Here is a 14,247-nt window from a genome sequence, read left to right as displayed (position 1 = left end):
GCAGGGAGAGGACTGATTGAAAACAGCTCACTGAGAATCGAGCACTGCTGAAAGGGAGCCCGTAGCGGCGGGACATAGCGGCGAGACGTTCCACCCCTGAGAGATGACGAGACTGGGGATGGAATGAAAAGGGGGAAGGGTGCTGAATGATTGAAGACCCCTACTCGGAGCTCAGGTCTTGCTCCTCATAGTCTGTGTGCTATCTGAGCGAGCTTGTAAGCATACGTGTGCTGAATCCGCTCGAGTCGCAACCAAGACGTGAATCGAGGGCGGAGGGTTCCCCCAAGCAAAAGGAATATCTTCCAGGTTGATTAGAAAATTGCTTTGGAAAAATATGCCGACGGACGAGCGTGACCGGAGGAGTTCTGAGTGCTCGCGGCGGCTCCGAACGACGAGCCTTACGCCCTCTGGCCGGGATACCTTCAATAATAAGTATCTCTAGGGGACAGACGACACGGGACGATCTGGAAATCAAAGATCACCCAAGGTCACACAAGTTGAAGTCGGTCCCAGGAGCGGAGCTTAGAATCTCCTCGATTCGAGCGACCCCTGATTTGGTAGAGGATCTCCTGTGGAATCTCATGTACAAATATGGAATCTCGAAGGAGCGAAGGGAATTGCGGACTCAGCTGCCGCGCAGTTTCCGAGCAAGCGACGATTATAACCGCAAACGAGATAGTTCTCCCGGAGATGAAGTACGAGCCAGATGGCGCATGTCAGTATGCCTTCATTCGTATCAGAGGTGCCTCATGTCTCGCTCGATGGATTTCAAATTGCGTACCCGCCACAGGTAGACGACACGTGCACGTCGTCCGTGAATCGTCGCATCTACGATCAACCGGCGTTCATGTGTCACGCTGCAGTGATCATGCTTCGGCTGATTCAATAATTCACAAGACGTGGCCAACACGCCGTAAATGGGGTCTCCCTGGATGGAGGGCGAATAGGCGATGCTCGCAAGCGTCAGATAACCGATCATGCTCGCGCTTCGAAGCAAAATGTTCAGTCTAAATGACGATCCGATTTCCTCGGAGGGGGGGAGGTTGGCCTCGCCGTAGGGAGAGCTGGTCTGGCGGATACGCATCCCCCCGCGAGTCGAGACGGATGCGTTCTGGGAAGCCTGGAAAAGGCCGGAACGTCCCCAACAGAGGTTCAAAATTTTGACCCCGAATTCTGATTTCCGCTTCCTCTACCTCCATTATCCCAGCTCATATTGCAGAATGACCTCGGCCGGACTGTGATTGATTCGCTGCTCCTGCTCCTCGTGTCGTTCACCAGGATCAGCAACTTGCTAAATCGCTGGCTATGAGGGTCTCTCCTAGACCCCTGCGGATGTTTCCATTGCAGGACTACACAGAGACACAGCGTTTTCCGCTAACTGGGTATCAGTCGCCAGTCCCCGGCGGATGCGGTCGAGTTCGAGACAAGTCCAGCTGATGCATGCGAGAATTGAATAGATGAGGGGGAGCCGCCAGGCCAAGAGTGGTGAATAACGTGCCTCAACGTGCAGATTTTTGTCGGAGAACGGGCCATCGATCGAAGTGCTCGGCTACTTCACCTATACCGAGGATACTTTCCCCGCCCGACTCTCGAGCGAGGCCCGACATGGAAGACTCTCCAGGACAGGCCACTCGACGAAGTCCGACTCTGGGATTTGCTTTCAGTCAAGCAGTCGTCACGGTCAGCCTTGAATAAGTGACGAACGTAATCGATGGCGAGACGAGTACAGAGCGAGCGGAGACTCCTTATCAAGAATTCTCCGCCGACTGAATGATGGCGGTGCTCTCACTCAGCAGAATGTGCTCAACTGCTGCAATGACGGGTCTCGCTGCCACCATTACGAGTGTTCGTCCGGGTTTAAGCCCTACAAGCGACGGAAGGCATGTGACTAGCGCTTTTTATGCAATTTATCGCCAACGGAACAAATCGAATTATGTACGAGTCGAAACACTTCCGGTGTCGAATGCCTACCCGACAAAAAACCGCCCGCGTAGAATAGCTCAGCGGGTTCGCTCAAATAATGCTCGGGAGCGCGAAAACAGAAACCTATGTTCCTCGCATTCCCATGTATGCGTCCCGGGACGAAATAGCGTTCGTCCGGAGCCCGTGACTCGATAGCGTGTCGACGATTCAGGAACACCGAGCAGCGCGGGAGAAGCTCATCGATAGCGTTGAGCCTTTTTGTTAAACCTGCACGCAGAGGTGCGGCGAACAAACGCGAAAAAGGAAACACGAAAAAACTGTTACTCGCAGGCACACGGTACGTCCGCTGCTCGTGCGACGCGAGCTCAAACTTACGAATGAAATATGCCGTCGCAGCCTCGAGGCATCGTTTTTCCTGCTTTTTGCTCAAAAGCACAACGTCATTTGCCATTGCCTAGTCAAGCCGCCGCCACCGCCGATGCAGCTGAGGGACCCCCGGATATCGACATTGTAGTGGAAGGGACGGGAAGAGAACGGGAAGCCTGCTATCCCGGAGTATCGGCCCCACTTCGATATGTATCTCACGTCGAATCGGAAATAGGGATGCCGCACGGGGAACTGCCGGCCATGCAGCTCGGCTAGGGGGAGCCATATTGGGGATCGGCTACAGATGAATCAGAGACAGAGGGATGCTGAGAGAAGAGAGAGAGAGAAGAACTGAGACCGACTTAGGTAAACGGGCGTCGAGCTTCAGGAACTCGGATCGATCCGACAGAAAGAGCATTCTGGTGAGCCATCGCGCTACCCCATACCCTATTGGGAAGACGAAAAACACGCAGAGGCTTCCCGCGGCTGAGAGTTCTGTGCTCTTCCGGAGTCCCTGTTCTGGATCCACAAATCGAAACATTGTTCCCTTCACCGGCCTTGTGGTTGTGTTGTCCGGTCGGAAGTTGAGCGCTGGACATCAGTTTGGAGAGCACAATGCCGCGAGCTGGGGCAGCACTCGAAACAAACGACAGAGATAAACTACTCTTCTTGACGCCTGTCCCGCCCACGCTTGTTCCACAGGAAATTTTTACAAGAACTCTGGCAGGCGCTATGGAGTAGAGGCATAAGTGCAGGCCGAGGCTCGAGCGACCGGCTTTTCTCCGGAGGGATCTGCCTGCGCCGCGGATTCGACTATACATATTTCAGGTTTGCGGTCCTAAAAGTTTGACGCCGCCAAGCTTGGAAACCTACAACCATGAACTTGAGCTCCTCTCTGACACCGTCAATAACCTTTTCGATGGAGGAGTTTTTCTGAATGTCGCCTGTTGATATCATTACGGGGAACTCTTGGAGGTTAGCAGAGACTTCCAGATGCTAAAGGAGGAGCCGTGTGTTCGCTCCGAGTTGGAAAGGATTTGAGAATACGGCGAAAAGCTTCCTGGTTCTTCATGTTTTTGATCTCACCAGTGGATGTCGTCTACTGAAGTCGAGTGAATGAAATAAGTCTCTTCCTTGCCGATCCGAACCGCATTCCTCAGGGTAAGGCGGCGGCTCGCATACCGGAGGCAATCGCAAAACTGGCTGAGGAGAGCAGACTCGCGAAATATCTCGAGCTTGGAAGGTATTCCACGGTCTTGGAGAGCGCATCGAGACTGCTCCGGGGAATAGACGGGCGTGGAGTTCTTACTTCAGAGAGTTTCAGTTTTTTTTTCAGAGGTTCACGAGGGTGATCGGGCAGCTGTGAGCGGTTCGCTATCCATTACCGACAGGCGAGATCCTTGCCGGAATCGGCTGAACGATCTACCTACATTGACGATCTTTAATTCTTAACCGCCTCGGGAGAAAAAATTTTTCCCCAGAGTCCTCTCTCACGGATATATTTCCCCATGGCTTTAATTTATTGAGAGAACTGCCTCCGTTCGGAAACCTTAAGCTTGGAGGAGGAACGTGTGGTGACAGGGGAATCGAGAACTTCCTGCCGCCGTCTAGTCCAAGATGCTTAACTGCTAAGCATTTCTCGTCGGACAAAGATAAATATCGTCATTCCTCTCTGGAGCTCATTCTTTCGGGATTCAGGAGCTTCTTCTCTTGCGTCATGGATGTATCCGTCCGAGGGATCTCGGGTGACTCGGTTTGACAGAAGTCGGTTGATCTCGGTCTCTGCCTTCTTGTCTGCATCGATCGAACATCGCCGACTTTCGAACGCTCAAGTGTCCTTATTGTCGAGAAGCGCCGATTCGAATCATTGCCCTGATTTCTCCTGATGGTCTTCGTATTTGCATGTGAGCAACGCGAAAGAAACGCATGTTTCATTCTATACTCGACGACGAGCACACGGTGGCTACCGTAATCGAGGCTTCAATATAAGGCCGCGATATTCCCGTGCACAGCCAATGGCTCTCTCGATCAGACGATACATGTATAATCTATCGGCAGCCTCAGTCCTTGAAGGTCCTGGCCCCCCATCCGGACCTGAGGGGCTTGCTATAAATCAGCTCTGACTCAAGGCTCGCCTTTCCGTTTCGTTCAAACCGGATGATTATGCGGAGGGCGTCGTAGCCTCTTCCCCCCGCTCGAAACATCCATAGCGGTTCCCTTGACTTCACAGTGGCAATAAAACGCTTCAAGGGAAAGATAATCGAGGATGAGAAAGGTATCGTTTTCGAGGACTATTCGTCCACCCGGAACGTCAAAGCTGCTTTATCAATCGGTCACTCCATCCATTTCGTCCGCGTGGAGCTGAATTGTGCACCGAGGTATGGTGAAAAGCGTCTATCGAAATATCCATCAACACTTGCCCGAGCACCCTACTCAACGAGTCGCCGCAGACGGCAAACGGTCGGAGCCGATTCACTCGATTTGGAAATTCGACGTGCGCAGCCCACGGAGACGTCATCGTCAGGCGAGATTCCCAGCTGTTCTGAGACGACACAAAGATGTTGAGGTAATCTCGAGCTCTCACGAGATCCGGCGGAGACAACCTCTTTCGAATCAATGAGACTGGGATATTATGAGCATTCCGAGAAAGTCAAGTAGAATGATTAATAAATTAGGTCGGAAACATCTCGATTGATCTGTCCCACCGCCGTCAACGTTCCATCAGAGCCAGCTGATCACCAATTCAGCGACTCGGGAGGCTCGAGAAACGACCGGCAATGAGAGCAATGTAGAGAACTCGACATCGAATCAAGACGCGGCATCCTCCCGAGCGGTCTCTATGAGGCGAATGGAGCATCGTGGCGAATCTCATGTTGACCGATTCCTTCCGCATCCTCCTCCGTGAATGTGTATTCAATCATCGCATGATTGTTTTCTCTGTATTTTCTGTATGGAATAATCGGTCGGCCATGAGGGTTCGATTACCTCGTCTGATTGATCTAACCAGGTAAATGTGATCAGTGGAAGAAGCAATAGCTCAATAATGATATAGCGAGTGCGGACTGTGGTCGATTGCAGAGCACGACATCGAAGTTGCACGGAATGAGCCGCGGTGGAATATGAATAATAATAGGGGGTCGCGTGACTGGATTTGTTTATCGAGCTGCCTTTCAAGGAGATCGAGTGATGTCTTTGATTAATTGAGGGCTCCCGAGGACGCAGCGATCGATGGGTCTATGGAGCTTGGGGGGACAGCGTGACTCGAGCGGAGCTCCCTGGGGATCCCATAATCTATAATTGTCGGCGTCTGCCTCTAATAGTAATGATGATCAAATTGCGATTACAAAGTCACGCGAAAGCAGAAATAGGAGCCGCCTCTTCTCAGCTCGACGCTCCGAGGATTTCGAATGATGCTGGAGAAATTTTTCCTGGCGATTCCGGTCCATCCTCGGGATCAGAACGTTCATGCGAATCGGTTGCCTCTCCTGGGTAGGATCTCCGAATTTTCTCCTGACTCTCATATCAGCCTATTATGCTGATGATCTGATGATGGATCGGCAGCAGACGGAAAATGTTCAAGCGAGCATCCGAATATGGATCCCGTGAAAGCGGAATGTGTCATATCGAAACACCAGACATCACAATGATCGTTTTTATTGATATTCTCATCTATTACCCCTTCATATTACAAATGACCGTTTATTCCGCTTCGGATCTAATATCGTCATAAATGGGTTGGGACGGACAGGAAGTCTTACAAGTTTCCATGGCTAAACAGTCTCATGGTTTCTTTCGATGCACAAGGTTTTTTTTCTCTCAGGCTTCTCTATTCTTTAACGAAGAGCTGGAGGGTTCCCCACTTTTTTTAATTTTTTTCCCGATATTTCTGTATCTCGATTTCTTTGATAAGCTTCATCTCACCCGACGGAGCCTACGCAACAAGGATTCAAAAAACGATCCTGCTTGATCTCGCAGGGTTTTTCTTTCTGCTGCGAACAATTTATGGCCGGTGCGCAGATCATATGGAATCGTAAGTTCTATGCTCTTTCGCCACGTATTCTACGGGCGAGTTGAATATCCTTTGGCATTATGGTCACACGCTTCGCGTGGATGGCGCACAGATTTGTATCCTCGAACAATCCTACAAGGTAGGCCTCGGCCGCTTCTTGCAGGGCCATAACAGCGGACGATTGAAATCTGTGAGCAGGGAAACGGGTCAGCTTGGGCAACAACGCAACAAACGCTCCGATGCGGCGAACCACAATTCCTAAGTTTGAAATTCGCAGTCCCCTCAAGAGAGGCGCACACACACAGTTCCGACTCTGACTCCGGTGAGGAACAAATGTCACAGAGGGGTAAAGCGAATTTTCGGAACGAAAATGCCGAGTCATGGTCTGGTAACGCCGAGGCGAGAAACTAGTCGGTACCGCGGAAAAAAACCAATGGACTGAGTCTCGAACAACTCAGAGCTTCGCTCACCTCAAATCCGTCTTGAAATCTTGGGCGATCTCTCGCACCAAGCGTTGGAAAGGCAGCTTCCGGATCAAAAGCTCGGTAGACTTTTGGTAACGTCGGATCTCGCGCAAGGCCACCGTGCCAGGTCTGTAGCGATGAGGTTTCTTCACTCCACCGGTCGCAGGCGCTGATTTGCGAGCTGCCTTAGTTGCTAGCTGCTTGCGAGGGGCTTTACCTCCCGTCGACTTTCTCGCCGTTTGCTTTGTACGAGCCATAGCGAAACGAATCTTCGAACGGTCCACGAGACGACTTGAACGTTGAGAGACTTGTCTCACAATGAAGAACCCTCGTGGCGTTTCACTCTACCGAACGATATCGCGCACGAGTTGCGTCGTTCTCGGGGCTCGACGTCGTCTATCAGTTCAAACGTACACGTGCGCCGAGCTGCACTGTTGGCTTCGCGGTTCAGCTCAGCTTATCTTAGACAAGCTCGTCCACCGCCTCGGGACACTCCCCGGTGCCTGAGGTTTCCATTCACTCTCGCGCGTCGATATTCAGCAGCAGCTCAATAGAGTTACAAGGACTCGAGAGGCAAGCCATTCGGCGGGGATTCGGTCAAATCTCAGCCGTGTTCGCGTATTCACGTACGCGTACTTGGGGAATACTGGCGCGAATCGTATCTGACGGCTGACGGACCCTGTACGATTGTTCTCGCAGCAGAACGTTATCCCCTCCGTGAAACTCAGCTCGTCCCGGCTTGCCGTGCTCGAAGGGAAATACTTGAAGACTAGAAATCAGCCGACAGCAGAGCTCTTTTGGGTATTAAGCGAAAATTCAGCCATGGCACTGCTCTAGCTTGAGGAATGAGATGAACTTCATTCGAGCTAATAAATGTGAATGGACCCAAGGGAATGGACGGCTCATCAATGGTAGGAACCTGGGTTTTTGCGCCAGCGGCGGCTGAGTCTGTTGGAGCTTCATGAACGCAAAAACCCCCGGGCGATAGCAAACCCAACTCATTGGTTAGCATCTCCGAGCCGCGCAATTGCAGCCGAGCAATCGATTAAAGAATATGAAGCTGCATTTCACCATGAATGAGATGATGTGGGGAATATTCGCTCGGCCAGAATATGCCGGCCTTTGTAGAATAATTTTCTTTTTCTGATATCACCGTAATCTCTCCCGAGCGTTGAGCCACGCTGGGGAACGATCAACCTCTTACGACTCTCTATTCCGTTGGGTTTATCGATCTTACAAGATCCGATCTAACGCCATCATGAGTGATTTGCGAGAGCTTGTTCTCGCGTGATTCTGTTCCCACGCACTTCACCTCGGGGATCTATCAACGGCGCGTCGAGCGTTCCGCTCCGATTAGCTGGGGGTAGGGGGCATGGATGCCCTCGCTCCCGAACGGAATTACGGAGTTCATGTTGCGGTTTCCCGATCGTGTAGGCAAGCTGCGACTTTTCTCATACGAGAATCCATCGGTGGACGTCAGCACGTTTTTCAGGGAGCTAGCCAACCCCTGAGCTACTTTGCTGCTTCAGTGACTGCAGGTTCCATCGACCATAATTCCGGACCGTGAGGGGTCTGAGAAAGAGCCCAGAGAGTATTGGAGCTCCGCGGAGCGGTTCATGTGGAACGATTCAGAGATTCGGGTTAGCGCAAGCTTTCAATTACCAAGTACAAGTACATGGGGAGAGCAAGGCTGCCACCGCTGAGGAGTGCCTGCGAGATATGAGCGCTCGCTCTGCCGACGAGCCTCGTGCCGGACCTACGTCGCTCAAGCGAGAAAACGGAGGATTTGGATGAGGAGAGGAAAGTTCAACGAAAAACTGCGAGAGAAACCTCGACATCAGCGGACTGGGTCTGGATATCGAGACCGAGAAACAGCATGGTGATCTAGAGAATTTGGAATAAATATCAAACGGCTTCTCGGGGTAGCGTTGAAAATGAGTAGCGTGACGTCGGGGTGTGTCTCGGGATACCCACACGGCGAGAATTCGGTAGTCTTCAGCTCTAACTTCGGAGGATATCTCGCTCGCCCAACAGAACGAGTCGCAGCGCAGACGGCGCATTCATGCCCTTCGACTCACGCGATTGCCGTGTCTATTTATTCACTTGGATTCTGACCTTATGTAGGATAATCGGACTCTCGGCGCGATCCGGTGAGTAAGCGGGAATCGATTCCGAACTCCGTCTCCGGCATGGAACATACGATCACGATGGGGTCGTATGCAACTTTATCATCAGAGGGCGCGTTTCTGTTTCGAGCGCGCGAAGGCGAGAGACGTATTCTGTTTTGCTAGCAAGACTGTTCGAATCCAACCAAGCGATGCTCTCCTCAACTTTCGCCGCTCCTTTCGCCTGTCCAGGGAGAATCGCTACGATGAGAAAACTCAACGCTACCCTGAATGTGAGAAGCAGAAAACTTCCGAGAGCGCGATGGCGCGGTCGTGCTGAACGACAAGAGCGTCCACATGATATTCCACTCAGCTCCGATGAGCTGACTCCGGCTTTTCATTTTCTCCCGTGTGTTCCACGCGAGTCTCCGAAATTTCCAGCGAGACATCGATTAGAGACCCTCGGAAATCGCCCGATAGCCGTTCCTGACTGCCGTAAGCATTTCTCGATATTCCGAATTCTCCCTACATCTACTATTCTCTACTGCCACGATTGGTCGGAATCCGGATAATCACGGTCGGTATAGCAGGGCTCGAGACGACTTCTGCAGCAAGTCTCATAACTTCTCTGGCTTAGCGAGAACGGGCTTCCGAAGTGGTAGCGTTTACGACGCCAGACCTCGGAGGCGAAATTATTTCCGCCTCGAGCGCAGCGATAGGTCACGGGAGAATTCGGCGGGGGAAGGAGGGGGGGCAGAGCGGCTTGACTCACCTTTTCTTCCTTGGTCAGTCTGTCGTCACACGCGTCGATAGCTGTTCTAACTGCGTAAACGTAAGCCTCAAAGTCGCTTTTCGCTTCGAGTCTTTCTTTGGCGCGCGAGTCTTCCTCTTTGAACTTCTCAGCATCCTTCAGCATTCGGTCGATCTCCGCCTTCGTTAGTCGACCTGAAACGACCGAGAGGGCTGGATTGGATTCGGAGTAATAATAGCGACGTGCCTAAGTGGAAAAGTCTTAGCGGCAAGAACCCGTGCGCGGCTACGAAGGGCTAGTGGTTTCTTTCCACCGGATTGTCTCTGAAATGCGGAGGACAACAAATCGAGGAGTCTCTGGGGCTTTAGCCGAGAGAAACGTTCGTTTCGGGAAACGGGAACGTCGTCGCCACCAACTGACTGCGGCCCTCTCTAGCGAGCTTCCTGGTGAGACAACTAACGACCTTGCCGACTGTTTCGTTTTATCAGAGATGGGAACGAGCGAGGCCATGAACACTAATGACTCGGGGCCTTCCATCTCTTGTTCGGACTCACCCTTGTCGTTGGTAATCTTGATCATTTTTTGTTCCCAGAGGAGCAGTCTCGCGCTGATACCTCGAGGATGCCGTTAGCGTCCAGATCGAATGTCACCTCGATCTTCGGGATTCCTCGCGGGGCCGGCGGAATTCCGTCGAGATTGAAGCTGCCCAGCAGATGGTTGTCTCTGGTCATTGTCCTCTCGCCCTCGAACACGTGAATTGTCACGCCTGCGAGACGATGAAAGTATTTAGAAGCTCGATGGAACGAGTCGGAATTGCGTAAGCGCGGGGTTGACGTCTCGTCCCGAAATCGTCACGAAACTATTTCGTCGAAGAGAGCCCCTCACCCGATTGGTTGTCTTTAAATGTCGAAAAAATCTGCGTCGTTTTGCAAGGAATTGTGGAGTTTCGGCTGATGAGGTTGCTCATGACGCCGCCAGCTGTTTCAATTCCGAGCGACAGAGGAGTGACGTCGACAAGCAATACATCTCGGATGGCGTCGCTGCGATCCCCCCGGAGTATGGCGGCCTGCACAGCGGCTCCGTAAGCCACCGCCTCGTCCGGGTTGATCGACATGTTGAGCTCGTGTCCGTTGAAGAAATCTTTCAACAACGTCTGCACGCGCGGTATACGGGTCGAGCCGCCAACCATGACGATTTCATCAATTTGATTTTTTTTCAAGTTTGCGTCTCGCAGCGCCTTCTCAACTGGAACCAGCGTCGATTTGAAGAGGTCTGCGCACAACTCTTCGAAACGGGCACGTGTTATCTTCGAATAGAAGTCCTCGCTCCCGAACAATGAGTCAACTTCAATGCTGGCTTCCGAGCTCGTGCTCAAAGTTCGCTTAGCCCGCTCGCAAGCTGTCCTCAAGCGCCGCATTGCTCTGGCGTCGCTCGTCACGTCTTTCTGGCTGAATTTTCGTTTGAACTCGGCCGCGAAATGCTTCACCAGCCGATTGTCGAAATCCTCGCCGCCGAGATGTGTGTCCCCCGACGTGGCTTTCACCTCGAACATGGACGCGTCGGCTATGGTGAGGATGGAAACATCGAAAGTCCCGCCGCCGAGGTCGAACACGAGAACATTGCGATCGCCCTTGAGCTTTTTATCGAGCCCGTAAGCGATGGCAGCCGCAGTGGGCTCGTTTATGATACGCAGAACGTTCAGACCGGCGATAATTCCGGCGTCCTTCGTGGCCTGCCGCTGCGAGTCGTTGAAGTAGGCAGGGACTGTGACGACGGCGTCTCTCACCGTGGAGCCCAAATACCTCTCAGCGACCTCCTTCATTTTCGTCAGGACCATGGACGAAATCTCCTCGGGAGCGAACGTCCTTTTCTGACCTTTGAAAACGACCTGGATCATTGGTTTGCCTCGCTCATCGATCACCGTGAATGGCCAGTGCTTGACATCCTCGTTGACCTGAGGATCGTCGTATCTCCGTCCGATGAGGCGTTTCGCGTCGAAAACGGTATTTTTCGCATTCATTGACGCCTGATTTTTAGCAGCCTCTCCAATGAGTCTCTCAGACTCGGTGAAAGACACGTAAGAGGGAGTTGTCCTGCTTCCGTGTTCGTTCGCAATTATTTCGACCCTGCCGTTCTGGAAGACGCCCACGCATGAATAGGTCGTGCCTAGGTCTATTCCAATCGCCGGCGCCATCGATGCTGGAATCAAATTAACACTTTAATATCGACTCTGTGACTCGGGGGGATGGAACTTGTCAAACGGGATGAGTCATGGCGACGACGCTTGACCTCCCAAATTCAAGAGCACATCAATATCTGCGAACGATACATGCGTGTAAGTTACGAAACTTGACGCTGCTGCCCCCCTCTCTACTCAACTGGGACGCCAGGTACGCTAATACTCCGCCGCCCATTAAGAATTCGCGTTTTTTTCCAGTTCGCTTCTTAGGTACGGCATTGCGCGTGGGACAGCTTCTATCTGACTGATTGGTTTCGTACGTACCGTTCGAATTTCGAATGATTCGTTATCTTCCACCAATGAAAACCAAGGTTTTCTTAAGCCGACCGGTTGTACGAATGGTCACGCTCTCGCGTCCCTGAGCAGCGAGAATGTCCGAGGGCGAGCCGTGTTCACCCGGGTCGATCACGAAACCCTTCATAGGATACGATTCATTCTCTGGGAGAAGTCAATCCCCAGAACTTCTCGGACTCGGTCACCGATGCGGCACCTACTCAGAAAATCTGCCCGACAGTGGTCCTCTGGTCCTGAGAATTCCGGACCTCTTTGGTCCTTCGGATTGGATCCGTGTCCTAGATGTGTTATTGGCCTTATTGGCTTCCTTTTTGTGAACCCTTGATTATCAGCGGAAAACCTGAAATATTGAGTTGGAGGAATATCGTCTAGGTCTAGGGATGTGGGACAACGAGAGATCCGGATCCTCCGTGCCGGCTTGGTCTCTCTCGGCCCGGCTGCGTCGAGACGGAACCCGGCAGTGACCTGCGGTCCAGGGGGGAGGAGTTCTGGTTTTCGCAGAAGCGCTTCTCTATTTAGAGGATTGCTTACGGTCTCTCCAGGGAAAAAATGAGAATATAAGACTGGAGAGCGCCGAGCAATGCCTGATATGAATCTTGAAGCATGGGGAATATACCGAAAAGTCCCGTCCGCGCTGTAGGATGGTCCTTCCCTCTTGCAATGAAGGGAAATGGGGAGAGAGGAGTATCCATGTCAGCTGCAGAAAGTCAACGGGTATACCACACTGGAGCTGCTTAGATCGCGTTATTCAGCGCCGACTCCCCCGGCTTATGCAGATTGGATGCTCGAAATTTCGCGATAATTCGCAGCCGTATGCGAGGAAAAAGCTCCCGCAAAAAATGCCCGAGAAGTTTCCAGCGCATCTTCGCGCTATTCGGTCTCGCGTTCCAGACGCGCTTCTATGGTATGTGATACGAAGAAAGCCCTCTTTCGTATAGCTCCCTAGTTGCTTGCGCTTTTCTCAGCACAAGTCCGATTCCTGAATTTCGGCGAATTTTATTTGCGTTGCAACTTGCTCCGGGCGTTTCGTTCTGCTTTTGATTGGGTGCTCTTCTCGGGGCGTTTATTTTTCTCGGGCGAAGCGGCTCCCGGGGAAACACATTTGCGGGTTTCCTGACTCCACGTCAGACCTCCGGCAGAAGAATTTGTTTCCACAAGAAGGCTGTTCACCCCCGCCCCTCTCGAGGCTTGGGTTTCCGCGACTCTCGGAAGCCTTCGCTTTGAAGCTAGCGAGACTTTTCATGACTCCAGGCGAAGCATCTTCAAGCAGGAGGCTCGCTCGAAAATCCGGGATGGAGGCCGACGACGTCCCTCCAGACGGGGAATGTTCCATTCTGTTGACGCATTTAGGCGGGCTTGGCCTTTGAGTGTTGGGGTCTAGACACATGCTAGGAACCCAGGCAATTAGGGGTCCGGACGACGTTCGGGAACAGCCTGAGCAGTTTCTGTCAGTGCCGTGCTCGGACAAGTAATCCGACTGGGAAGCGGGAACAGGTTCACCACTGACAGCCATTAACAGTAGCAGCATACGCTCAGGAGTCGAATATTCTCATTTCCTCCGATTGCATACCTCCTCTCTGAAGGCGGCTACCGCGAAGCCTCCGAGAGAGCTTTTTCGAAAAAGTCGCTAATTGGACCAACGCGTCCAATTATAATTAATATAATAATAATTATTAATATTACAACAATTATAATCATCCACCCATAGTGAGTTTGATTCCCGTCTCTACCCTCTACGCCAGCGGGCTTGCCGCCTAACCCTCCGACTCAGTTCTCGTAAGAGAACCTCCCTCTCTCAATGAGTGACGTTCCTTAATTCTCCCGTACTTCTTCCAACTGGAAACTGTGAGACCTGGACAGGCAGCTCGAATAAAGCTCGATACCTCGAGGCACGAGTGAGGCTCATCCGCCTCTCTGCGACATTCTTTCTTCTGTTGAATGAGCATCGAGGTGTGAGATCGCAATTGAAGGGAAGCCGTCGGAGTTGACGCCTCCAGTAAATGCGGCAAATATTTTTCCGCAACGGCACAAATACGAGTCGGGATCTGCACTAGGCTGGTTCGAAGAGTCCGTTCCTCTTGTTTTTCCTCGGATGG

At 52.1% G+C, this 14,247-nt stretch overlaps 2 protein-coding genes across 2 annotated transcripts; both read right to left on the bottom strand.

Moving 5' to 3' along the window:
• Positions 1–5,929: 5,929 nt before the first annotated feature.
• LOC100900851 (histone H3) lies at positions 5,930–7,157 on the bottom strand. The gene is made up of 2 exons (XM_003748035.2): positions 6,769–7,157; positions 5,930–6,486 (listed from the first exon to the last, which is right to left on the bottom strand). Exons 1-2 carry the CDS (start codon positions 7,017–7,019, stop codon positions 6,327–6,329), a joined length of 411 nt encoding a protein of 136 aa, XP_003748083.1. The 5' UTR covers positions 7,020–7,157; the 3' UTR covers positions 5,930–6,326.
• A 1,807-nt stretch (positions 7,158–8,964) lies between these two features.
• LOC100901513 (heat shock protein 68) lies at positions 8,965–11,812 on the bottom strand. Its single transcript, XM_029112767.1, is given in 5 exon segments — positions 8,965–9,111; positions 9,640–9,812; positions 10,173–10,202; positions 10,205–10,384; positions 10,504–11,812. Coding segments are annotated over 5 exon segments (1,839 nt in total).
• Between the last annotated feature and the right edge of the window lie 2,435 nt (positions 11,813–14,247).

The sequence above is a fragment of the Galendromus occidentalis genome, unplaced genomic scaffold (assembly GCF_000255335.2).
Source record: "Galendromus occidentalis unplaced genomic scaffold, Mocc_1.1 scf7180000077527, whole genome shotgun sequence".
In the NCBI taxonomy this organism is placed as follows: Eukaryota; Metazoa; Arthropoda; class Arachnida; order Mesostigmata; family Phytoseiidae; genus Galendromus; species Galendromus occidentalis.
This window is presented reverse-complemented; position numbering and strand designations above follow the sequence as displayed.

Coding starts and splice junctions, on each gene's coding strand:
- LOC100900851 (XM_003748035.2), bottom strand. CDS start 7,019: ATGGCTCGTACAAAGCAAACGGCGAGAAAGTCGACGGGAGGTAAAGCC. Junction 6,487..6,768: donor GATTTCAAGACGGATTTGAG/GTGAGCGAAGCT, acceptor CCCTGCTCACAG/ATTTCAATCGTCCGCTGTTA.